The sequence below is a fragment of the Lipophrys pholis genome (assembly GCF_963383615.2).
Source record: "Lipophrys pholis genome assembly, chromosome: 5".
NCBI classification, from domain to species: domain Eukaryota; kingdom Metazoa; phylum Chordata; class Actinopteri; order Blenniiformes; family Blenniidae; genus Lipophrys; species Lipophrys pholis.
The window spans coordinates 6,063,640-6,091,395 of record NC_137628.1 but is presented as its reverse complement, the minus strand read 5'-3'; the positions used below and the strand labels follow the sequence as shown (position 1 = coordinate 6,091,395).

General features: G+C 42.3%; 1 protein-coding gene across 1 annotated transcript in view; it reads right to left on the bottom strand.

The window, feature by feature from the left end:
- The window catches only part of rgs12b (regulator of G protein signaling 12b), a 59,939-nt gene that overhangs the window by 18,145 nt on the left and 14,038 nt on the right, over positions 1-27,756 (bottom strand). Inside the window, 1 exon segment of the mRNA XM_080463356.1 lies at positions 2,995-3,016. Coding sequence (XP_080319482.1) covers positions 2,995-3,016 — 22 coding nt within the window.

The following is a 27,756-nucleotide window of genomic DNA, read 5'->3' as shown; positions in this document are numbered from 1 at the left end:
ACAGCCGTGCCTTTGTTCCGCCACGCAAATTCACTTTCTCTGCTTTTAACATCAACTTTAAAGTCAAAGCGTCCATCTGCTGCCTCACACATCCCACTGAGCCAACAGGTGCCGTTTCAAAGAGACAATCAGTTGTGTTAATGTCGCCTGTCAGTGGCCAAAATTCCATCGCTGGTCAGTGTTACTGAATGCAGGAACTTTCCAGTATCAAAGGCATCACGTGTTCAAATCCAGAGAGATTCTAAGCAAAATAAGTAATAATTCGATTTGGAAGCATTGAAAGAGACAAACACCGCACATAATATAAACTGGCTCCCTGAGCATACTGTAGTTTGTACAGCACTGATAAAGACGCTGCCAAAACTTCAGCTCGCATCTCTGATCTCTTTATTTTCTCACAGTCATAAAATAGAAAATCCAAGAAGTGAAAGCAGATCTAATAACAGTCCACATAATAACACACACTATTGATTTAGAGCATTTACCCTCATTAATATGGAATACCAGGTATTCTTTTTTCCTGGATCACAGGACAAAACTGGAAGGAGTTCAGGCTATTGAACAATGTGAAATGTTTTTTTTTTTACTCCCTCTGAAAACACTTGCATTGTTTATCGAAGCGAATTTCCTTTATCATATTTGAAAATGACGTGCAAATTGGCTCATCTTCCACCAGAGATGCTGCTGTTATTGTGGATAGAGACATTTCCTCAGTTGGCTTGACTCCTGTTTGCAAAAATTATTACAAGATATTGTTGGACCTCAAATGTCCCCAAATTCAGATCCATTTTCAGCAGAATTCCGGTGGGTATAGTAATTTTCTCCACCGACACTTCCAACACATTTCTGAGCTTGAGTCAGACCCCGTTTAGTCAACATTTCAGGTGAAAATTTATTGTTTTTGCATTTTTGTTTTAAAAAAATGTGGCTTTTATATGGCAACATTTCAGAAACGCTGTAAGTTGTTAGTTGTACTAATAAAACCACACATGAGTAGAGAACAATAAGCTATAAACATTAACAACACCGACATTAGTACGGACAGACAACCAAGTTGGATTTGTTTTTTACGGTGAATGTCGACTATAGAACTACCGAGTCCCAGGAGAATACGCACTGGGAGTCATGATACTCTGGATTAAAACATTGTTGTTATTGCCCATCGACTTGCACACGTGCTGAAGAACTAATTACTGCAGCCGTGGCGCACGTGTGCAGCGTTTACGCCGTTTCCAAGGAGACGCAGGGTTTAAAAAAAAAAGTTCCACCTTGAGGGCCATTTTCAAAAAGATGTGTTCTCAGTGGCTCGGGGCACAGTTGTGTAAACGGAGTTCAATCCCTAACGTGACGTTGTGAGTTCACACAAATGAAAATGGAAATGGTACAGTTTAGATCTCAGGTAAATAGAAGCCGAAGGACACAAATCCGCAATCTGAACGCTCCAGTTTGTGATTAACGTTCTTTACTCTCTTACATGACAGCCAGTTCATTGCACTTTTGAGACGGTTCAAGCTGTAAGTGCATTTGATATTGATTCTTCAGGCAGTTGTTTTCTTGACAACGATCCTGCAGATCCGAGGGGGTTTATCCCTAAACGGGCGTTTGTGGAAATAAAGCCTATTTTTAGAGATACAGGGATCCTTGCTATCCAATGTTTTGATTGCTTTGACACTGCACAGCAACACTTCACTTATTTCATCCGCTGGATAGTGATCTAAACACAGGAGGAACCAGTAAATATTTTCACAAGTTCCTCATTTATTATGCTCCCTACATCACATGTATGAGACGAGACAAGTTTCCCCTTCACTGACAATGGACACCTTCTCTTTTTGAGATGCATGTGGTGCGAACGAGCGGCCGCAGACGCTTCTACGCCCCGGCTGATCGTAAACATGTTTTCCATGAGATTCTAAAGCTCTGTTGTTTGGCTTCTCACCTCCTCGTCTCCACCTTTTATCTCCCATCTGCCATCCACTTTGTCTTTTGGGAGCATTTGCAAAGCACCATCAGGTGACTTTGTGGCACATGCTAATGTTGTGAATTGTGTACAAAAAAACCAACACTTTGGTGGGAATCTATTTGACGGCTTGTTTGCAGGAGAATGTTTACAAGTGAAAACTGAAAGCTTTTGTTGCGCATGGAGAGTCCGTTTACATGACAATGGTGCTGGGAGCTACTGGGAAAACAACTTTCTGAAAAACACTCCGGAACTGTCGTCGGGTAAACGGGCAAAAACGCAACTTTCTGGAAACGCTGCTTCTTCAGCATTTCGGCCATTGCTGTGTAAACGGCAATTGTTTTCAGAATGTTCCCGTGTAAGCAAAAGCAATGCATTTTCTCTTGAAACGTTGTTGAGTAAATGGGGCCTAAAACAATATTTGACAACAGACTGACGGATTTACTTTCCAGATTAAAACGAACATTGCTCAACTAAATAAGAAGAGGCAAAAACAGTAATTTCTCAGATACATTTAAATAGGAAACAGGAAATGTTTCATTGATTTCTTTCTAAAAATGATAACACAGTCAACTTCATTTAGTTTTTGCAGATATAAAGACATGTTAGGCAATGTTCCCCAGACGTTAGGTCAAGACCTAATCCCAATACCCCAATAGCATAGCACACATATAAAAATCCCCAAAAGCCCAGTCTGCTAGAGGAAAGGAAGCGCATGTCTCTTAGTCTACGTTGTATTTACGACTTGTCAGTGCACGTCCTCATATGCAGGTGATGTCTTCACTAATTCGGGGCTATTTCCAGTTTGCACCCTGCCAATAACAACACAGCAGGCAGAGGTGGAGCAGACACGTCAAACCAGATCCTCAGTTCTTGTGAGGGTTGGAGTGAAAGCAATCAGAAAATCATATGAAGTGGAACGTTAAAGTTTATGGACGTTTTCACCCAATTCACTAATTAGCAGGTCATTTCCTGTTGAGGTTGGTCTTGAGTCGCGGGACATTAAGAGATATTCGGGAAGGTGTATTACTCACCTCCATCGGAGACTGCAGCAGACTGTAAAAAAAACACAAAAAGACATGGATTAGGAGGTTTCTTCATCACTCACACACATGAGCTCATTTAGTCTCTGAGGGCCAACAGGCAGCTGTCTGAGCATGTACCATTTGACCACATGGAGTCACGGACCGACTGTGTTTTTCAACAGGACCAATCCCATTATCACACACACACACACACACACACACACAGACTTTCACATCATGACACAGTCAGGTCAGCGCCCACAAGTCTTTGTCTTCTGCGTGGGAGGAACCGTCTGTGAACTTGCTTTGCTTGCTCTACAGGAAAACTTCCTCAGAGGGGGCGGGACTTACACTGTGTCCGTGTGTGTGTGTGTGTGTGTGTGTGTGTGTGTGTGTGTGTGTGTGTGTGTGTGTGTGTGTGTGTGTGTGTGTGTGTGTGTGTGTGTGTGTGTGTGAGAAAAAGGTTAAACAAAAAAATCTGCTCCCAATTTCACAGTTGAGTTTGGAATGTGTTTCGCTCATAAATCTTTTTTTTTAATTACTAATTATTACAGAGAGCGAAACATGCAGTGACATATTAATTCTCCAGTACTATTTCAATTCGCAGCAACCCCGCCCCGGAAACACACAGACATACATACGCTCAACACAGTTAACCAGATAACAGTAACTCATGATCAAACACTGAGACACAAGGTTTCAGGTGAAAACGCATCATTTTTGCTTCAGAGCAACGTTTTTTAAAATTAGATCTGTTCAGGCTTGGGGTTTCATAAAAGCCACGGCAGAAACGGTGAAAATGGTGTCAGTCTGGGCATTTTCACAAAAGGTGCATTTTCCCCGTTTCCATGGAGACACCGGTGGAGCGTTATTAAAAAGTTGCATTTTCAGTGATTTAGAGTGCCATTCTCAGGTAAAGGGACACCCAAACACATAAAGAATGTTTTGCATTTTCACTTGAAAACGTGTTGAAAAGGGTCTTAACACATCACACAACAAAATTCATAACAAAATGGTCAAAATGAAAGGAGACGGGAGGAGAAAGCAAAAGGAGGGATGAGTAGAAACCCGAAGCCGACGTGTTGATCGGAGAAAATGAGAGAAAGAAGAGCACCAATGGAGACAGTAGAGAGTAATAAATCAGCTCTCTGGATGTACTGAACTACATTGTCAACATAAAGCTTTTCATCAATGCCCTTAATCTGATCACTAATCCCCCTAATGAACAGCTTTACAGAAGAGATTGTGAGGAGCAGAGGACACGCTGGCTCTAGAGGCTTTTCTATAGTGCATCAGCATTTAGAAATGATCTTTAATGATCTCAGTATTACTCTGAACGAACACATGGGAGTCGTCTGCCTGTCTTCAAATTTCTGTCGGATCACGTCACATGCAAACTATTCCATTTCATTCTGGAGAGGCTATGTGCTTTTTCCTTTAGTTTGGCAAGTCTCATGACACCAAATGGATTAATCACAAATTAGTCTGACCGTCTGAATTCAGCAGAAAACACGCAGACATTAAAAGAAAGTATTCATTTACACTTCTTCTTTTTTTTTTTTAAACGTTGATGACGCACCCTTCAACTTCAACTTCAGTTTATAATGGGAGTTATTTCCCTGAGTCTTTTCAGTTGTTTAAATTACCTAAATTAATCTCAGCAATTTACCTTTGATTTAATACAATTGGGCATTAACGTTCAAGTCATGGCGTTTATGTCATACATTTGTCCCACTGTATTGCAAATAGCTTGGATTGTGCTGCTATATATGTGTGAGTGTATCATGAGTAGGTCAAAGTACACTGTGTGTCTGATTGTATACAGTACTGTATGTCTGCCAAGTGAAACTGATCTCTTGGAGGTAAAGGGGAAGCTGGGTTGGATTGGACAGAAACAGCGGTGGATGGTTGAAGATTGTTCACACAGCCGTGCCTATAAAAAGAACACGACTCTCAGTGCAGGTTTGGTAACACCAGTGCCAGATGCCACCACAGCGAAAGGCAAGTGATGTTGTTTTTTAAACTTAAGAAATGTGCAGACTACAGAATAAACAGTCGGGCTTGGGGCTGCATGCATGATATGTTTAAGTTAACTGCTGCTGCATCTTCAAATAAAAGTTCTGGAGAATAAAGAAAATGGTTTTTTTTCATTCCAGTGGAATTTGTAGGAATGTCAATCCTTTCAAGTCGGGAAATTACCGTACACAGGAGGGATCAAATTGACAACATCTACAGTGTGTGTGTGTGTGTGTGTGTGTGTGTGTGTGTGTGTGTGTGTGTGTGTGTGTGTGTGTGTGTGTGTGTGTGTGTGTGTGTGTGTGTGTGTGTGTGTGTGTGTATATATATATATATATAATAGCTATGAGTGTGCTATATGCATGCCAATATGTATATTTATTTGAGTTATAGTTAAGAGTGTAGTGTGTATAATTTGGTGTGCTGTATATATTTTTATATATCTGTGTATGTATGTTATACATAGGTCAGAGTATCTATATATGGCTTAGTATATTATGGATGGATGGCTGGATAGATAGATAGATAGATAGATAGATAGATAGATAGATAGATAGATAGATAGATAGATAGATAGATAGATAGATAGATAGATAGATAGATAGATAGATAGATAGATAGATAGATAGATAGATAGATAGATAGATAGATAGATAGATAGATAGATAGATAGATATAGATAGATAGATAGATAGATGTTTGAGTTAGAGTAAAAGATTATTGGAGAAATCATTCATCCAAACTCAAATAAGCCCATTTCTGCTGCTGAAAGCTACACTAATCCTCCGTTATGAATTACACCTCTGGTTTTTGGAGTCTTCCAGTTCACAATGACAATACAACCATTCTCTTTATGAAACAATCCAAGATTCCTCAGCAGGTAAAAGCTTTTGTGAGAACCTCAATCCTAATCCAGTGTACCCTTCTTTCGCCAACAAGGTAAATCTAATTAAGCTGACCTCTGGGTGCAGCATATGTGCGCCTTTGATTTGTGTGTCTTGGTCATTTCCTCTCTGGAGTCAAGCTGTGCTGCCCAGATGGCACAACCAGCAGAATCACCGGGATTAGCTGGTAATTTGGCACTGGCGGCTGAAAGAAGATTTGATGTGATTCAGAGGAAGCTGATTGTTGCTGCAACAGCAGAGGCAGAAAGCAGCTACCTGATGCTTATAATTTTCTGCCGCTCTCAGAGTTTTATGTGGGTTTAGCAAACAGTGTGCATGCATATGGCCACCATATGTTAAGAGATGTCTCTTTTGTGTGCAGGGCGCATTCTTTAGCAATTCTGTGTGTGTGTGTGTGTGTGTGTGTGTGTGTGTGTGTGTGTGTGTGTGTGTGTGTGTGTGTGTGTGTGTGTGTGTGTGTGTGTGTGTGTGTGTGTGTGTGTGTGTGTGTGTGTGTGTGTGTGTGTGTGTGTGTGTGTGTGTGTGTGTGTGTGTGTGTGTGTGAGAAAGAGAGTATCCCTATTCAGCTCCAGTGATCACTTCCAGACACACACTGCGGTGGAATGGTTTGGCCCGTGGTTTAGGCCCCAAGTCCCCTCTGTTCCATTTTCCTCACTTATCTCCCCTCTAACCTTTTCTGTTTGTTCTTCCCCTTCTTCTCCCCCTCCACTGTTATCATCTTTCTTAAACCTCACATCGGCCCCCTTTCCCCTCCTCCAGCAGCCAATCCAGCAGTGTTTCCCCGCTTCTCTTGGCACATCCAGGTCATTCCTGACAGCCCACAGAGAATGGCTGGGGTTTTCCACAAATTCCCTCCTCCAGAAACTGTTCTCAGGCCTATACATACACATTAGGGGCGCACACATGTGATAAAAAAAAAAAAGAAAAAAGAAAATTGATTCCAGATAACCATAACACTGAATGTGTCTCCCATTATTTCTAACAAAAAGGGCTTACCACTTCACAGGCCCTATGTGACTTTAAGGCCCCGTTTACTCGACCACATTTTAAGTAAAAATGCATCGTTTTTTCATTTTTGTTGCAGGAAAGTTTCACGTTTAGATGACAATGTGTTAAAAAGGAAAGAAATGCTGAAAATAATCCAGTTTCTATATTAGGCCACGAGTGGGTGCTGTTGTTTGTTTTTTGTTATGAAACCTCACAGACATGACACAAAGAGAACAACACGTTATAAACATTAACAATGGGAGTACACAGACATTTGTATGGACAGACGACCAAGTGGGAGTGGTATTACGGTGACTCAGCCATAAAACTACCGAGTCCCAGGAGAATATGGACAGGGAGTCATGACACTCTGGAGGAAACATTGTTCTTATTGTCCATCTAATAAGCACGTGTAGAAGAACGATTTACTACGACCGTTGTGCATCATGAGCAGTAGCAGCGTGCCAGAAAAGTTGAGACTGTCTTTGTGGCGGAGTCGGGGTGTTTTCAAGAAGTTCCAAAACGCAACAAAAAGTTGTCCATTTTCACTTGAAAATGTTGTTAAGTACACAGGGCTTTAGACTCCACAGCAGTAGCAGAGTTTTCAATAGAGACTTTTTACTTATTTCCGAACATTTCAATTTAAATATCTGTACTTTCCACTTCTTACTTTCTGAAAAGTCTGTTACTTTCCTAACTTCTATATGAGGATGATGCAGTTGAAGTAAAAGGATCATAGCAGATGAGGGTCACAAGTCGACACAGGCTGACGAATAAGGGAGTAATCAAGCAAAAGTAAAGTTTTAGAAGATCTCAGTGTTTTAGGTGAAGTCCGTTTTTCTCTTTATAAAGTAATTAAACAGCTACTGTTGAATCGTGATCTATTTTACTGTTGAAGATTAAGCTTGTGAATGCAGCTGACTAACAACAGCCATAATGTGCACCAATAAATAAATGAAAAATCAATATTTACTTTCTACTTTCGTACCTGAACACATTGTACCCAGATACATTGAATTAGTATATTTACTTTTACCAAAGTCTTTTTCACACAAGCATCTGGGCTACCTAAATAAATAAATTTAAAAAAGTGGGTACTTTTAGTGACTGTGGATGTCACAGCCCCTTTACTGTCAGCTCACACCGACTGTTCATGGATGTTCGGGAGCGTTTGTGTGCCCGTCTTGCAGTAAATACACCAACACCATCGGCAGAGCTTCAAACAGCAGTGGACGACTGACAGCCGCGATTACAGTCTCCACATGTGAGGAGGGTGAAGGGAAAAAGAAAAGCATGTAAAAACTCAAGAGTATGTGTGTATGGTTCTACTTTTGATGATTTCGGAGCAGAGCTGTAACGAATGCTCACTGTAGTCCATAAGAAAGTCCATATTTCAGTTAGTTGACATTCAAACGGTCTCATATGGAGTCCATTGAGAGGCTGCATGACAGCAGTCGTAAACGTATTTTACTACAAGTAAGACTAAGAATCTGTACTGCGGAACATCTCATACTTAAAGAATACACGTCGAAATGTAATACTTAGAACTACCTAGTCTGTCTCACTTACTTGTCCATCAAAATGACTGAGACGCTCTGATTTTGGTTTCCAGGCACAGCTGTGACTGCAGAGGAGGTGAGCTGTGACATGAGTTTAAGGAACCACTATATGTGAAGTACAGTTTCTTTGTTATATTCTGTAATGATGAGTTCCTCTTCTTTGAGGATAAACTCTTAGGGGTTTACACTCCGTCTCGTCTCGGACTTTCATTCACCAGTTTTTCACCACAAAAGCTGCATTCAGCTCTAATTTTGTCCATTGCTTGTATGAAGCCAGATTCTATGCCAACAATCTTGGTACACTCTTCTTTTTTTTTCTCTTTTTGACACATCCATCTTTCTCTTTTGCCTGCGGTGCCGCCATTTTTTCCTCCGCTTCTTAAACGTTTAATGGAAACGCTTACGCTTAGGTGACTTAAACGCTGACCCCATCCCCCACAGCAGTTTACCATAATGTCGCATGGAGTAGCGGAATAAAAACATTCAGTTTTAAAAATCTGATTAAACATTAAATGATTAAATGTTAAGAAGGATCCTAACAAATGGGGAACAAGATATACCACTCAGCCCAAACATCACGACCACCTGCCTCACACGCTGCCTCTTACCCAGAAGACTGTGATGCACAGTGCAGTTAGTCACTGTTCTAACAGAACCAGATTCACGGCTTTTCCTTCTTTGGAAAATGTTTGGAGTGGGGAAAACCCTGCCAGAGCTGCTCTGACTCAGTTGTCTAACCGTCGCAATAAAAGTTGCTCAAATCGTTATGCCGGTCCATTTGTCTGCAGCGCATCTCACCCGCGAACTCATGCCATGTTAAAGGGAGGATGTCACGTACTTGACCATAATGTTATGGCAGTGTTCCGCACATGCCAAGTGGGTCAGTTTACAGTCGTCTGAGGTTAATTCCAAAACATTTGTTGGGCTTCAGTGGATTTCGCAGAATTGATGTGTTTCGAATAAAGTTACAGTAGAGACATAAATAGTTCGATCTATTCAATAAGATATGAATATGAACAAAAGAGCAAAATAACAATTTATTTAAATGGTGTAAAACTATTTCTAAACTTCTTGCAATATATTGTGATTGACGACTGATGTGAATCCTGATCTTGCCTAAAAGCTTGTTCAACTATGTGTCTCTGTTGGTGTTGGCACAACTTGAAATGGAACTTGGGATCCATAAAATTGAGTGAATCCCGCGAAGGACATTATTGGTTTTTTTTTTTTTTTTTGTAGAGGGGAGATTCTCAGAAGTTCTTTACGCTGAACAGTGATACAGTGGAAGTGTTGTAGACAGTTACACAATGAATTCCCATCAGGATGAACGATAAGATCACAAGGGCACAACACTCGCTGGAAACACATGTGGATGGGAATCAGATGTCCATCCATGTCTTTTTTTTTCTTTCTTTTTTTTAAATTTGTGGCCTTACCGGATGAAATCTGTAAGATGCAGCTGGTTTCAGTAAGCACACAGTGTCCTTTTAGCTTTGAATTTTCATCCTCCAGTGAGGAAAATAGGTGCGGTTAAATACACGATTTCCCACTTTTCTTTGTTCGCAGGTCAAAACTTGTTTGCTTTCCGACATCCTCCCGCTTTATTTACGTTACATTCCACCTTGTAGCCGCACGTCTGGCCTGTTTATGTTGTTCTTATGTGTATGTGTGTGTGTGGGGGGGGGGAGTGTTTGGTCACTGAGTGTACAGGTCCCGTGTGGTTTATTAGCTGTGACTAGTGGGGACACGGTGGCTTACATCATCTGTTATGAAGCCTGGACACCGGGATCGAACCACGTCCAAACACAAGGAACGATTTACAACCGTTCATTATCACATTTATAATAATATTAATGCTTTAGGAGCCGTTAAAAAAGATCACCTTAAACAGTGTCAAGTTTGTGTACAAGACGGTCTGTTTTACTGGATGAGATGCAGAGCAGCCGGGAACACTCGACAGGGGGAACGAAAACGTCTATCTGTGAGAGAAACTGTGAGGGATAACATGCGCTCTCTCTCTCACACACACACACACACACACACACACACACACACACACACACACACACACACACACACACACACACACACACACACACACACACACACACACACACACACACACACACAAAGCCAACACTGTTTGTACCACAGGGAGGAACTCCTGGCTGCATCCCTGGATCCTAACTGCCACCTTTGGTAAGGAATGAGGCGCTGCTCTCACTTGTATACAAGTGGAAGATAACTGAAATATGGAAGAACAGCCCAACATGTCTCGTAGGCTTTTGCCCATGTGAGCGCTGGCATTACGTGAGCAGACCACACCTATAACTGAACAAATGACACACACACACGCACACACACACATAGATGTGTGCACGCTGTCCTTAAAAGGTGCCTAAGATTTCACACACACACACACACACACACACACACACACACACACACACACACACACACACACACACACACACACACACACACACTTGGAGCTGCAGAGGAAGCTGTTGGGCCCACGGCCTCAGTGTGTGCGTGCTGGAAGTGTTTACTTTTGAATATGAGGTGAATAGTGGCAGCCATTGAGGAGGCCGGAGTCATCCTGCCAGGATCGGCAGCCATAAAACCGCGCAGCATCAGCATACCTCGGCTCTGAGTGGAGAGGATGGGGAGGACAATCGGATCCCCGTGACTCAAAGCGAGTCAAAGGCAAGAAGTCTGCGCAGGTGTGAGCAGGGTGAGGACGCACAAACTACCATCTCATTAACAAACAAGCAGACAGAATCTGTGTCAAAAGTCTCACGTGTTGCTGATTTCACGAAGCCCACAAAACTTTTTGATTTGCTCAAAAGTGAAAACTGCTGCGGTTGTTTTAAGGAATTCCTGGCTGAAACCCTGAATCCCTGCGAGGCATCGGGAATCAATATCCACTCCCAATGAAAGGAAGGAATGCAGATAATGTTTGCTTCCCTACAATAGAGCCACACAGGAGATGTGACTCAGAGGCTGAGCGGCTGATAAATGTCTGTTTGACTTGGCCGGTCGCCTCAGACACCGAGAGGAGAGGCAACAAGACATAAACACAAATTAATGTCGTCTTAACGCCTGCACCGGATCGCAGCTGCCTGTCCAGATGCTGGATTAGGCTCACCTTTTCTTTGTCCTACAGTTTTCTAAAACACAGAGGAGCCTCCGAGGTGAAATGAACAAACCATATGACTAACGGGGGCACGTAAAAGGGAGCGCTCTCGGTCTTTGTCTGCATTGGTCTCAGTCTCCGGCCTCGTCTCTCCTCCTGTTTCTCGCTCCGGGATGAAGTACATCTGGCTCTGGGAGCAAGAGAAACAGCCTGGAGCGTATCAAAACCTTGTTAAGTCCTTCTTTCCTGCTGTGCCACTTTACATTTGCACACACTTCTCCCTCAGCCTGACACAAAAACACCCCTTCTTTCGTGAAAACAATTTTACTTTATTCTTGTTTCACTCCCGAGAGCTTCCACTTTCTGTATTTTGTCTTCATTCATCACTCATGGTTTTGTTTTCCCTCCCGTCTGCTGTGAGGTTATGGACTCCACTTTCTCCCTGTGCACTTTGCTGCAGGTAATAGTCCCTTCTCTCATAGATCTCTTTGTTTTTTGTTTGTACCCCTAGTGAGCATAGCAACACCAATAGGAATCCTATTTTCACTCTCCTGGGATATTACCTTTAAATGCACATAAAAAAAAAAAAAAAGAAAGTTGCTTGATATTTTCTGGACGGATTTCTTTTCTGCCACTTGAGCAACACTACATCACACAGATACATCTGGAGCTAACGCAGTAAAGTAACAGTGTATTGGATGAACAAGTTTGTAAGTACTCACAGCATTGAAGTTCCAGACCCGCTTGAAGGAGAGCCTCTTCCTCAGGCTCATCCTGCTCTCCTCTCAGAGGAGGAAACACCACAACTGCTCGATCCACATATCTGGACCACACACACTCGCTCACGCGCACATGTGCGCTGACTGCGTGTTTTCGGTCGCTATCTACAGGAAACTCGCGCACACAGCTGATTTGGATGGAGCCATGCCTCAGCTGGTCTGCACACACACAGCACAAACACACACACACACACACACACGCACACACACACACCACAGAGTCCGTTTCAACTATCTGCTAAAGTAGTACCTGTGAATCACTGTTACTGAATCACTACACACTCCACACACTGAGCTGACAGACTGACGAGGAACTCCCATTCTCTTCTAGACACACACACACGTACACACACACACACACACAGCTCAGTTTCCATAGTGACACGCCCCCATCGGGCAACAGTTACTAAGAAGGGGAGGGAACAAAGGTCAGCCTGCCAATCGCGCTGCAGCACGGCCGTCACCTCTCCTCCCTCCTCTGCGTCCTCTGCGTCAGGTTTGGGTATAATCAAATCCAACCCGTACGAGTCCCAGCGTTCCTCATCATGTTAAAAAAAAAGAAGAAAAAAGAAAAGCCTGGTTCATTTTTGAAAAGCGCTGAAAGAGGACAGGACGGATTCTTTCATGTTGTTAAACTATTAATGGAAATCCTGCAGGTTTGTTCAAAAGGTCAAGTTGAAGCAAACAAAGGCACTTCACAGGACAGAGCAGCCCACTTCAGCACGTACACTCACTCTCACACGCACATTAACAAAGACCGCAATGTGCACACGGCCTTGAGTCTACACCTAGACTCCCCTTAATTTCCTGTTTTGCCAAAAGAAAAAAGAAAAAGTGGGTTTCTTTCACACCGTCACTTAAACCTTCATCTTATTGATGTCACTGTCTTGACTGGGTGTCAATTATATACTGGCACAACACACACTCTGAATGACCGCCTTTTTACCTGCTGTGACTCCTGCAGGCGCGAAGCTACAAAGCTGCACGGTGTGTTTATGTGTGCGTTTGATTCAAACATTTTATTTGTTCTCTCTGAGTTTGACTCTGAAGCTGGAGAGGATGTGAGAATTCCTCAAGCTGCATATTAAAAAAAGAGGCAATGTAAATCAACATTAAGCCCTCATTTATACAATGTTTAAAATAAACACGCATGGTTTTTGTGTTTTCATTCAAGAAAAGGTTTGCGTTTACACAACAACATTTTAAAAAAGATGTCCATTTACACAGAAGCGCTGTAACGGAGCTTTCCTGTATAGCCACTAGCGGGTGCTGTTGTCTGTTTTTGCAATAAAACCACACACATGCACGCATGCAGAGAACATAACACTATAAACATCGACAACGGCGAGTACACGGACGTTCAAATGGACAGACGACCAAGTTGGATCGTTATAACGGTGACTGTCAACTATAAAACCACCAAGTCCCAGGAGACTATGGACTGGGAGTCATGACACTTTGGAGGCTAACTTTGTTGTTGTCCATCTACTGAGCATGTGCAGAAGAGCTATACATTATGGCCGTGGTGTGCACGACCAATAGCAGCCTTTCTGACGTCTACGAGCGTTGTCAGAAAGTGGCATTTCCCCCCGTTTCCATGGAGATGGAGTCGGAGCATTTTCAATAAAGTTTCACCTGGGGGGAGACGTCCTCAAAAAGTTGCGTTTTCAGTGACTCTGAGCAGCGTTGTTGAGTAAACGGACGCCCAAAACACAAACGAAGTTTTCTATCTTCACTTGAAATCGTTGTCGTGTCAACGGGCCCTAAACTTGTCTTAGTAAAATGCCGATGGCAGGTTTTTGTAGGTGAATGTCTTGATGTGCAACCGGATGATTTTTGGTTTGTGGTTCAAACAAGACAACCTCACAAGTTGGTATTTAATTTCCATATTAGAAGGTTGAGGCCCACATGCCGCTGCACCTGATCCTTTATCTTCATAGTTTACATGGTTCACGTTTGCGTAACCCGTCGTGCGTGGCTGTGTAGTAAAGCAGTGTTGCTACAGTTACCTTGAAAAAGTAATCCAATTACTGATTAGTAGTTACTCCTTTAAAAAGTAACCTAGTTACTTTACTGATTACTTGTTTTTAAAAGTAACTGAGTTCGATTACAAGTGACTTTTCAGTTACTTTCGGCAGCTGTCGACAACACCCTCCACCATCTCTCTGCTGATCACTGCCTGGCCTCCTGCACTCTGCTAATACTTATTTAACCTTTGACCTACATTCTTTGTTGTATTTATATCTGACTCACGCTTTTATTATCAGATTTTTTTACTATTAATGTTGAATAATATTTACCCGGTGATGTAGTTGTAGTCTGTTGTTACACTATTTATCTATTTGCACTACCTGCTCTGTGCGACCTTTTAATTGCCCCCCCCCCTGGGACAAATTTAATATTTCATTGATTGATTGATTGAAAAAAAATTGTGTGTGTGGGGGGGGGGGGGCTTCCTGCCAATATATCTTTTTACTCTATTGAAATAGTGTAACATCTCTGCAGTTGTGTTCTTGTTGCAATGACAAGGTTTTGTGATTGTTTGTTGGTTCTGACTCTTTTGCGTCACCTGAATGCACCTTTGTGTCTTCATGACCAAAATGATGTAAATATTGCTTTAAAAGTGTTTCTGGATCAACTATTGGAAGTAGTCAACAAGCATGCACCGCTCAGAGAACAGTCCCGAGTAACAGTGCACCTTGGGTGGATAATGAACGGAGATCTTCAATGCTACAGAGGGATAAGGCCAAAGATACTGCTCAGAAATCAGGGAATCATGTGTACAAAATGAAGCATTATAAAAAGAAAGATTAGTTTAAGCCAGAAATCTGCGATTCTGCTGATGACAGCAAAATACTGTGGAAGACACTTAACGTACTGATGTGCAACAGGAAGAAGTCAACCCCAAGGTTTGTGGAATTGGAGAGGAGATTTATCACCAGGCCAGCAGATGCCACCAACTATTTCAAATGATTTCTTTACCAACAAAGTTAATGGTTTGAGATCTCAGATTAACTTAACTGACAACTCTTTATGCATGACAGAACATGCCACTTTAATCTTCAGACAGTGGATGACAAGACTGTTGAAAGGTTGTTAAAGGGTATTTCGGAGGATACTTCTCCTGGTATTGACGACCTTGACGGAAAAATAATTCAAGTTGCGGCTAACATGCTTACAAAACCAATTTGTCATATCTTTAATCGTTCAATCACTAGCGGAAAAATTTCCAGACCTTTGGAAACAATCAAAAATGATTCCTCTACCTAAAGATGGAAAACTGCTATTTACTGGTTCTAATTGTGACCAATTAATTTACTCCCTATACTCAGTAAATTATTAGAAAGAATTGATTTTAACCAAATTATGAAGTATTTGAATGAAAACAAACTCCTTACAAGTGCTCAGCATGCATATAGACAGGAGCATTCTACTAACGTGGCTCTAGCTCATATGACGGATGAATGGTTGACATCCTCCGATGAAAATAAACCAGTGGGAGCTGTTCTTTTGGGTCTCACAGCAGCTTTTGATGTTATTAACCACTGCATTTTAATTGCTAACTAAAAATATTATGGGTTCTCTCAAACAGCACTCAAATGTACGAGCACTTATCTTTCTAATCGTGTTCAACAAATGTTTTTTAATGGCAGTTTGTCAAATACTAAAATGACATTATGTGGTCTGCCTCAAGGGAGCTGTATGGGTCCACTTTTATTTTCTATATTCATAAATGATTTTCCACTCTCACTGATGAAGGCCGGTATTGTAATGTATGCTGATGACATTACCCTGTATTCTTCTTCAGCAACAAAATCTGAAGTGAGCAGCACTCTAGAGGAGGAGTTGGACCTGGCAGTGAAGTGGGTGACAATTCATAAACTTGTGCGAAACACATCCAAAACTAAAAGCATTGTATTCAATAACGTGTGTTCAGCCAGGTACCAATGCTCTTCATCTTTCACTAGAGGGAGCAGCAGTGGAGCAGGTCTCGAAAGTCAAGCTGCTTGGTATCAGACTGGACCGGTCAATGTCCTGGTCAGATCCGATCAATCCTACAGTTGGCATGATGGTCCAACAGTGACGTGGACACAAAACGACAAGTGAGTCTTCCGATGTTTATGCATAAAGTTTTGAGAGACGGAGAGCTCAGATTCTTTCATGATAAGCGAAGAGTCAAGGGTTTCTGTCACAATTATTTGACTCGCCAAGTGACATCAGGGGATTTGGATGTCCCGAGGCACAATCCTAACTGCATGAAAAGAACTATTGCTTACAGAAGAGTAAAAAGGCCTGGAACTCACTTCCTTTTAATATCAGAGACACTCAAAATAAATTATTTTATAAAAGGAAGATAAAAGAATGTCTATATAAAAAGTAATGCATTCTTTGTACCACAGCATGCTGTGTAAAGATTAGTTTTTATTACTATTTGTATTATAATTATTATTACTGTAATGTGTTTTGATGCATTTTTTTTTAATGTTTGGTGAAATGTAAATTGTATTTTCATCATTGGACACCAGGAAGACTAGCAACCACTTTGTGGGAGCTAATGGGGATCCTAATAAACAATAAACAATAAACCTGTGCGCATATCTGTTTAATAATAAAGCGGCTTTGCAGACAAGAAACCCGTCCGGCGGGACGTTACAACAGTAACGCACAGTGACTTGGATAAATAACGTTAATCTGATTACTGGTTTGGATATAGCAACGTGTTGGATTACTCGTTACTGGTCATATGAGAGCAAGGCGTTACTAATGAACACGTTATACGGCATCACCGGTAGTAAGATATTAAAACATTTATCTGAACTTTTCACAGTCACTCCAGAAAGTCATCAGACGCAGAGCGGGGGCAGTAGGTTGTAACATCCTGCTTTTTATAAAGTGACATTTTCATACATAGGAGAATTGATTTGAACTCATGGTTCTTTAATGCCAGCTTTTCATGTGGCCCCCTCGGGGAAAATTAATTGCTCACCCTCGTTCAAGACCAAACAGCTAATTTGGCCAGCAAATCAATAAAGAAAATCAACATTAGCTGCACTCCTAGTGTCTGTTGTAGGTGTGTTCCTGCAGCTCACAGTCGGTGAGCCCACCGGGAATAATCAGAAACGTCAAAGCAGTTCTCTTACAGATCAGGAAAACTGTCAAAAGTACAGGTCTTTTAAGATTACTGAATAATCGGACTTTTTCCTACCCTTCTTTTTGACACCATAAGGACCTTTTGAGCCCAAAAGCTGGACTTGCGGTTGCATATCGTTCCTAAAGTTAATGTTAACCTTCTCGGTCGCTGTATCATAGCAACATCAGGGACGGCTCCGGCACGCAGCGCCCCGACTCCCATCGCATACACAGCGAGGCTGCAGGCGCTGCCAGAGCTCTAATTACCACAGCTTCTCGTGCTAAAGAGGCCGCTGTGTGGAAGCTTAATTTGAAAAAAAAAACAACTTTCAAGTTTGTCGAGCTCAGCTAATTATGTGAAATGCATGTCAAAGACCGGCAAAGCCACAGTGTTCAAACCCAGGATAGGGTTTTTCAGAGCAGCTCGCTGGACGCTCACACAGTTCTGAAAGAGCCACGGGAGGCGATGTTAAAGTAACTTGGGCTGGAAGCTGTAGATGCAGGAAGGATGAGGAGGACGAGACAAAGATTCAGTTGGCTGGAATCGCACACCACCAACCAGAGGAGAAGAGAGGGAAGAAAAGAGGAAAGAAAAAGCAGATAGGAAAAGAAAACTGTTCTCATGCCCCCCCCCCCCTTCAGCCTAATTCCTGTGGCCGAGCCAAGCAGCTCTTTGCTTTGTGTGGACCCGAATTCAAGCTCTTTTAAAGCAGGAATTTAATCGTTTCTGCAGATATCACACAACACACAAAGACACACAGACACTTTATTCCTCCACATACGGTATTTCGGTACACGTGATAGGAGATATTAAGAAGTTTAAAGAGTAAACATGCAGATCACATGATCCAAGCCCAGATTTTGCACCTACAACATAAAGGCTGGCTTCACCCTACTAAATATACGTGTAAATTACAGTTAGATTGGGATTTTAGGGCAATAATTGTTCTTATTTTATACGTATTTATGAGTGGAAAACATTTCTTCTCATCGCTCCTTGTTTTTCTGGTCGTTCTTCAAATGTATACTGTAAATAAATCTCAATTGCTAAAAGAATTGTTTAAAAACAGGTATTTTGTTGGACTCAAACAAGGAAAAGTTAACAACACTTGAAGGACTTAACTGTCACTCTTGTCTGTGTTGATGTTGTAAAGACGGGACAGAAAAAAAGGCTTTTAATCATTAAGTGTCAAATAATGTCCCCTTGGGATTAATAAAGTATTTCTATTTTGATGAGATGAGAACCATGGAGATGTATGTTGTATCATGTTCAAGAATAAATAGAATAGAAAATAATCAATCACTAAATGTGTTTTTTTATGTCTATTGAGCAGTTCAGAGTTCAACTTTTATCGGTTTAGAAACTTCCTCATTCCTTTCAAACAAACAATGATGAGTAAATGACAAAAAACAGAATACATGACAAAAAAACGGATGTGACACATTAAAACAGCTGCTGCTTGTGTCGGATTCCTAAAATGTGTGTAAATAATGACGGAGCGTGACGTTTCTGCTTTAAAGCTGTCCTCAGAAAACCTCCTCTCACTCCCAATTAATACATCCATGACGAACACAATATTAACGTGGAAAAATTGAGACATCGAAATGATTCGCAGTTCCCATAAAACAAGTGACAGATGATATTGGCGGCACATTTTGCAACCTCTACAAATAGCAAATTATACTTACATGTACTAGTGTGACCTTTAATAATCTCACAGATTTAAAGGAGAAATAGATACATTTTTAACTACAAATCATGGAAATATGTAGAATTTGGGTCGCTTTTGTACTTTCCTCAATTTGATCATGCATAAATGGCACATAATGGTGTGACTTTTTATTTTTTATTTTTTTAATCTCAGGATTTTAAAGCCTCGGTCAGACGTTGCAACTTGAAAAGAGTCCCGAGGGCTGTAATTTTTCACTTTTCACGAAGACTACAAAGTAAATGAACAAATCGAATCCTGATATTAACCCAAGGTTATATTTGGGTTATTATCAGGATATTTTTCAGTAGAGAACTGATTATTTCACCATCTCTCTGTCTCTCTTGAGGATAATAAAACTCAACATTGCCCTCTGCTGTCCTTATTCAGGTGAGACACTGAAACGAGCAGAGCACAGAGAATCGCATGTTGTTAATTTGTTTGGGTTAATCTTCCCTGAACACTGAAGTAAAGACTTGATGTTGATATGAGATCAATCAGTGGCAGAAGAAGGAGGCTGGAGCTGATGACCAGCCTGCTTGTGCTTGGCCAAAACGAAGAATGTGTCGGCCACACTTTTTGTGGTAAATTTGCAAAAAGCACCATTAGGTCGCCTCATGTTTCCATCCTCCTCTGGAGATGGCACATTTGACTATTTCTGACATTGAGATCAAAATGACTCATGTGCTTCTCTCTTTTTGAGCTTCAATTTACCATGGCTGGTGGTTAAGTAACACTGGGGGCTTCACACAAGGCACAAGAGAAAAGAGCAGCGATCTCAAGCATCACGATGAGTCATGACGAAAAGAGAAAAAAAAAACTACTCAAGTAAAGAGGAACACACAAATGGACTTTCATCAAAAGACCGGCTGAGCCCCCCACAAGGATCAACAGGAGCACAAACTGGAGATATGTCTGATGTTCCGGACCAAACAAATGAGGCCGAATGTATCCTAAAACTGAAACATCACATGACACAGTTAGATTTTGCTGATGTAGGAAATTGCACCATCTGGCACTTGATACATTCAAAAAAAAAAAAAGAAACACTTGTGATTATTTTAAATCAGAGCAGCGTCTAATGTGACTTGCAGCCTCCTGAGGTGATTCATGTACAGGAGCGGTGTTGATCAAGTCTCATCATCTGATTTTCTTTTCCTAGTACACTCTGCTTTCTGCTCCCAGGGGATGTCACGAGGAGCACACGCACACACACACACACACACACACACACACACACACACACACACACACACACACACACACACACACACACACACACACACACACACACACACACACACACACACACACACACCCCAGTGCAGCTTCTTATTGTTGGCTGTCCAGTTGCATTTTTTTTTATCATTTGGGGGGTGGGGGGTATGAATGAGTTTTTCTGATTCTGTGTGTGCCGGGTCAGAGGGGCGAGCAGCCTTCTCTTTTCTCACTACTGTGTTTAGTGAAATAGTGTCCTGTGCTGCTTTCCACCACCGTGTCAAAACTCCTTCACTCAAAACTTCATGTGCATGCGCACACACGCTCGCACACACGCTCGCACACACACTCGCACAAACGCTCACACACACAACTACTGGCCTGTTACACTGCATAAACAGATTATTTAGGACAACATATTCCAACTGTGTACATTGCTAAATTTACCAGGACTCACTGCTTGTATGCATTTATTAGTGTACACAGTTGTTATATTTTAGAATCAGACATTCAATAACATATATGTTGGTATTGATGACATAGCAATCCTTCAGACAAAGCCAAATGTATTCCATACGGGTGAATTATTCTAATAGAGGGAATGAAAGAATCAACATGTTTCTCTTTAACTGCACAGAGCAAAAACACCGAGCCCACTGATTGGCCGTCACATGTCACATGACCGGTCATTCTGAGATAGGCCTGATAACTAAAGTTTCAGTTATTTCAACTTGTATTGATATGAATTGGATCACAGCTGATTAGTGATGAAAAGCAGTGGAGGAAAAGTGATATGAAACAGGTGAAGGCGCGTTTTAGGTTTGTGAAGCATCACAATGAGCAGCGACTGATTGTGATGCGACTTTTTGGTCATTGTATTTGTATTCTTAACTGATATCACAGAATCCGCAGCAGCAAACTCTGATCTAAAACTGTCAATATTGTGTAACACAGTGTAAAACTGGTGCTCTGAAGCACATGCTGCATTATCCACACACACACACACATACATATGGACGTACAATACACACAGAAAGTCTCCCACACACCCACACAGCTGGTTTACTCACTGGATCAGTGGCCGTTTCAGAATCCACGCTCAAAGTTTGCTGCTCCATGAAGAAAGAGACAAGTAATCCTCAGCAGCACGGCATGTGGGAGCGCCCCTCAGTGCACATTGTCATCAGCTGTTGAACGTCTGCGCTCGTGAGGGAGAGCGAGGAGTGAAGGCTTGATGGCTTTCAAATGTCCAAACCGCTACAGAATGTCGCTGTCACTAGACTCCCCTCCCCTCTCTCTCTCTGTCTTCCTCCCTCTCGCTTGCTGTCATCCCCCTCCTCCTCCTCCTCTTCCCTCTGTATCGTCTCCCTTGCCCTGCCTCTCAGCTCTCCCCCTCCTCCAGCTCTGCTTTTGCACCCACCCCTCGTATAATTTCTATTCCACCCACACTGCTGTGGGCTGACACACACACACACACACACACACACACACACACACACACACACACACACACACACACACACACACACAACACTAATGCGTAGGCACGGCTGCGGGGGGAGACCCCTTGCCATTAAGGAACACACCCACACATAAAATCGGTGCGGAGTTGAATGTGTTACCCTCAGTGCTCTTCTGTCATCTGCTTAGTATGCCCCACGCATGTCTGCAGCAAGAAGAGTAAACTGACATTCATGACGGCGAGGAGGAGGAGGAGGAGGAGGAGGGTGTAAAATGAGCGAAACAGGGAGAAATTGCTGCTCTGGGTGTTTAGAGATGATGATCACCCCTGGAAGAGTGAGACGGGAGGTCATCCAGCTGACAGCAACGATCGCTATCTGCAGCAGTGATTAGGCTGCGAGCAACAGGAGTTAAGAAGTCGCTGCATTCCTCAACATGCCTTGACATGGAGAAAGTACTCACCCTAACACACACACACACACACACACACACACACACACACACACACACACACACACACACACACACACACACACACACACACACCCTCCCGCCTGTCCTCCACTTGGCCCTGGGGTGAGGACAGTGAGCGGAGCGCCACCTCACTCACATCGTGCACTGATGAACAGCCAACGCACACAGGAGGCACAGTGCCAACTGGAACACGATGTTTTTCACAATTTTTATTTTTTTTTAACAAATCAACATTTTCAAACATTTGTTGTGCTTTTCTTCAGGAAAAAAACTCTTCTTCCTTAGTTCAGTTCAGGACTTTCACTGTTGCTAGCGTAGAGTTAAAACAGCTTTTTTTAAATCCATTCTTGTGTGACCACTGAGGAGGTGAAGTGAATAGCGCGTCTTCTCCTTTGTCTCTCTGCTGCGCAGCTCTGCGGCTGCCACAGTGTGAGCCACATGTTTAAATTGGTACAACTTTGATGAAAGATACTCCTCCTGATGCAACCTGATGCCACCACTGCTCTAAAGTGAATCACACTGATCTACCTCCTCATCTTGACGCCTGGTAGTGCATGGGAGGGACACAGTGAGAACATGTTGTCCTCGAAGTTAATATTTTAGAAGCATAAAAATTGAACATTGCAAGGATTTGAGGAGGTTTGATGAGGACGGGACGAGAGCATCCGAAACTGCAGCTCGTTCAGTTTACTTCCGGTTCACAGAAGTAAGTAGTAATCAGCAGTGGTTTGAAGGCGGGCAGGTTGTGAACCGGCGACAAGCTGAAGATCCATCGAGGCTCAACAACACACAGGCTGCAGAAGTTAACACGGGTTCTGATAGGACAGTGTCAGAATAAGCAGTGCACCAAAGTTTGTTCTGTATGAAACAAGAAAAGAGGGGATTTACACAACATGAGGCCCGTGGTCATAATGGCCTGACTGATCTGTGTTACTACTGCTGATCATTGTATAGTACCAAGTACCAAGCTGGCTTCAATCCGTCAATCAGTCCATTGCACTGGATGCCAGATTGCTCCCAACGGAGGTCAAACACCTTGCGTGGGCGCAGTTTGTGAGTTACAATGTGTATGAATGTGTGAATGTGAATTAAAATCTAAAGTGCTTGGAGACTGCTGCAGCAAGGAAAAGTCAGTGGATGTAATATCGTCCATGGCTATGAAATATACCTCCTAAATTTCTAATTTTTCAGTTTGTTTCATGTGATAGCGAAGGAGGATGCAGTTGACAATATGGCATTACAGAGATGCCTGAAGAGCGAAGACTCTCAGTCACAGAGGTCAGGGCTGGTGAAGAGGGGCTAACGCAGGGCCAATTGCATTTAACTTGCTTGAAGTCGTTTCATGTCTCATCCAAGTGAATCCTTTGGTTTAATGCACACGGTCATGAGTCCACCCAAGAAACGCATTGTTGTTGTTGTTGTTTTCTTTTGACCCTCAAAGCCTTGATCGTCTCTGGAGCAGGGTTTTATTACAGTGTCTTCCAGCTATCTTCAGGAATCAGATTTGAGGAGCAGACATTGTAATTGTTGGAATCCGGGGTTCGTACTCGTGACATTTGTAGAAACAATATTTACATTTTTCTTGTAAGCTTTCTGATCATTTTAATGACTCGTATAAATACTGCAGCTCTACGACCCTGTTTTCTGAAGTCAAGGAGTCCTTGTAAACTATTTAATGAGAGTAACGGCCGCTGCATACTCCCACAAGAACCCACAGAAACAAGAAGAAAAGTTTGGCTGTGACATCAGCTCGCTGCGGAAAAAAAATGCTTGTTCGGCAGGAGAGTCCATACTGGCGTGAAGAAGCTGTCAAACTCGCAGGCCACGCCCCCTCACAGCAGGCACACATCTGGGAAGCTGCGTTTAAACTTTTCAACTGCACGGCTTATTTCTCGCTTCAAATGTTTTCAGAAATACATTTCCCTGAACTGTTTCAGTAATAAGCGAGAAGGTTTGTGTCCGGGCCGCGATGTTGGTCCGGTTTTAACAGCAGGCGCTGACAGCTTTGAGTGATGCGTTCAGGTGCATCACGTAACTTTGCCCACCCGCATGTTAACGAGCTGCGCGGCTCATACACTAGCCAGGTTACATGCTAAATATGATTAAAATATGACTGATAGTCATTAGCAAACTGGCCTTAAACAGAACTTTTCTGTTTTTATTCATTGTTTTCCGACGTGATGGGATTCTGTATCACCATGGAGAGAATGTTGATAGTCTGAGCTTGGAGGCTTTTATGTGCAGAGTTTGCATGTTTTGCGTATGAGGGTTTAAAACTCTGGTTTCCTCCCACAATCTCAACATAAAGTAAATTTTTAATGAAAAATCCAGTGAAATATCAAAAAAAAACCTTCTCTCCTTGAACTGTTGCATTATACTTCTTTTTGCAAACTAAGGTCTTCTCTATGAAGGATGTGGGTGGATGCTGCATTTGAGCCTGACAGGACGTTTAATAAATTGAACAGTTACCTGGAAGTGAAGCAGAAATCAAATGAATGCTGATCGGTCAACGAACAGCAAGGAGGACAATGATGAATTTGGGTCTGTGTAAACTCTGCTTCCTCTAATTTGGCTTCTTCCTGAAGTCTCGGCCCAATGCAGAGACAGTTACCGATACAAAATAGGTCTCCAAGTGCCCAAAATCACAGGATCAGGAGGAAGCTGCTGGTGTCAGAGTGAATGTAGTTGGAGAGAAAGTGGCTTGAATTAGAGTGGAGAGGAAATTGTCAGGTGGATGCCTCGGGGTCAAGGTCATGATGTGAGTTGGTGATCAGCTTAAAGCTCCAAACGGAAACCACAAATAAACAGACTCGTGTTTGTCTGTGAGAGGCCAGCATCAGTGGTATAATTCAATTTGCTTTTGGAATAAGTCACACACACCAAAATGTGAAAACAAGCAGTCATACATAAAAGAATATTGAACTGACCTTATAGAATTGAATTTATTTCCTGCGGCCAGAACTATTTCTTTCCCCAATTGTTACTTTAACCAAATCGTATTCGCAGGTCTATTCTTGAAATCTTGTCTTTACCCAAAAACGATCTGACTTCACCTGTACACACACAGTCACATGTATTTAATTATTTTGATTCCCTGATAGATATGGCTGTGACTAGAAAGGGTGTGACCCTGAAACAGAGGATTTGTAAAGTGTTGAACGTTTTCGCCTCCAAACAAACGAACAAGCGGCTCCCGCGGTGGAACTCCCGTGTAAACGGAGGGAAAACACAACCCTCTGAAAACGCTCGGGCTCAGTTTCACGGAGACGAAGGAAGCGCTGCTTCTGTGCATGCGCACAACAACCACAGTAAATAGTTTGTCGGCACACGTGCAAGTAGATGGACAATGTCAACAATATTAGCCTCCAGAGCGTCATGACTGCCAGTCCACCTTCTCCTGGGACTTTGTAGTTTTATAGTTGAGAGTCACTGTAATACCAATCCAACTTGGTCGTCTGTCCATACGAACGTCCGTGTAATCCCGTTGTTCACGTATATATTCTCTGCACAAAAACAACTACATACTAGTGGTACAACATGAAAATGACATCATTTTCAGATGATTCTCAGGTGTTTTGGTGCAGGTCAATGTGACAGGATGATCACATTTTGTCCTTCTAAAACATTGAGTCCGTTTGATGATGATCTGACTTCTGGAGCGGATGATTACAGTGATGCTCTAAGCAGCAGAGTGTTTTGTGCCTCATTAGATATTTGATTAGGACGAATCAGATTAACACACCTGGATTTCGCCAAATTCCCTGAGCCACCCCAGTTCATCTGATTTCATTCCGTCTTTTACACCTGCACATGTGAAAAGGAGACGCCAGGGTTTTCACTTCAGCTTTCAACCCTGATTTCATGCATTTCTTAAATAACGGAGAACATCCCCGCGTCATTACAATGGTGTGGACCTGAGTTATTACGAGCATATCAATAACACCTTCTCCAGCACCAGCAGAGTGGCTCATTGTGGGTTCGGAGAGCTGCAGTGCCGATAAAGACATCAGAAGCTGAAAGAGTGAAAGGATAGAATTTTTTTATAAACAATATTGCGGCACATTTTGTCCTGTGCAGCGGTGAGTGCATCATTTCGACTGCATCTCCTGTGTGTAGGAACACAGTGTTACACTGCACAGATATATATATATATATATATATATATATATATATATATATATATATATATATATATATTTAGTTTGTTTCCTGCTGGATTTGTCTCCAAGACAAACACTTGAGCTCCACTGGAGAGACATTTTGTCTCCTCCCACCCACCACTGAAGAGGGCAAACAGCAGCAATCAGGCTTGCAATCAGCCCAAGTGTTTGGAGGCTATATTTGTGCATTTGACAACTCAATGATTACTTGTGACTGTTGTCATTTTCTACTTGGGTAAACAGCGGACACGTGGGAACGATTCAGTGCAGTTCAGATCACATCCTTTTACGACAACTTGTGAATGATTGCATGTGCATCAGTGTCTTTTACGCGGGTAATTCAGTTAAAGCCGTACTTGCCAGTTTAGGTTTTTTTTTTAAGAGTCACTAAAAAAGCATCTTGTGGTTTTAAGCACTGGTGCATTCAAAGAGAGTTCTATTGCGATCATCCAACAACGATCCTCAATATACATGTATGTGTACAGAGATACAAGGAAATTTACAAGGCAAATGAATTCATCAATGCAGAAAACCCAGAATCCAGGACACAGAGCCGATGCATCAGTCAGACTTCATCACTCCTAACTGCCGTCTGCTGACATAAGAGCTGTGTGCTCTGAAGTGTCGAGAAAGCTCTTCTAGTGATCAATAGCAATAAGTAGCAGGCGTCAAGGTTTGTCTAACATATACATATAACACACACACACACACACACACACACAGGCAACACAAACACAAAGTGCTGCATGATGTCAGAAAACTACAGCAGAAGCTTAAATAGCACCACTAACAAGATGGCTGAAAGCTGTGTCTGGAGCTTTTGCGTGCATACATTGCACGAGTGTGTGTGTGTGTGTGTGTGTGTGTGTGTGTGTGTGTGTGTGTGTGTGTGTGTGTGTGTGTGTGTGTGTGTGTGTGTCTCTTGGCATTGTAACTTGTTTGTGTGTCAATATTGCAAGATGTTTTTGGTATGTATGTGCGCATATATGATTTTCAATGCGTGTGTATCTGCTCAGTGTGTGTGTGTGTGTGTGTGTGTGTGTGTGTGTGTGTGTGTGTGTGTGTGTGTGTGTGTGTGGGTGTGTGTCTACATACTGTAGGTGCCTTTGTGTAGCAGCTTCACTAACGAGGTGGATGTCAGCTTGTTGCTCATCAGAGCTCATTAGAAGTGCAGGCTAACACTTAGAACCCCAATACCCCCCCCCCCCCCCCCCCAACACCACCACCACCACCACAC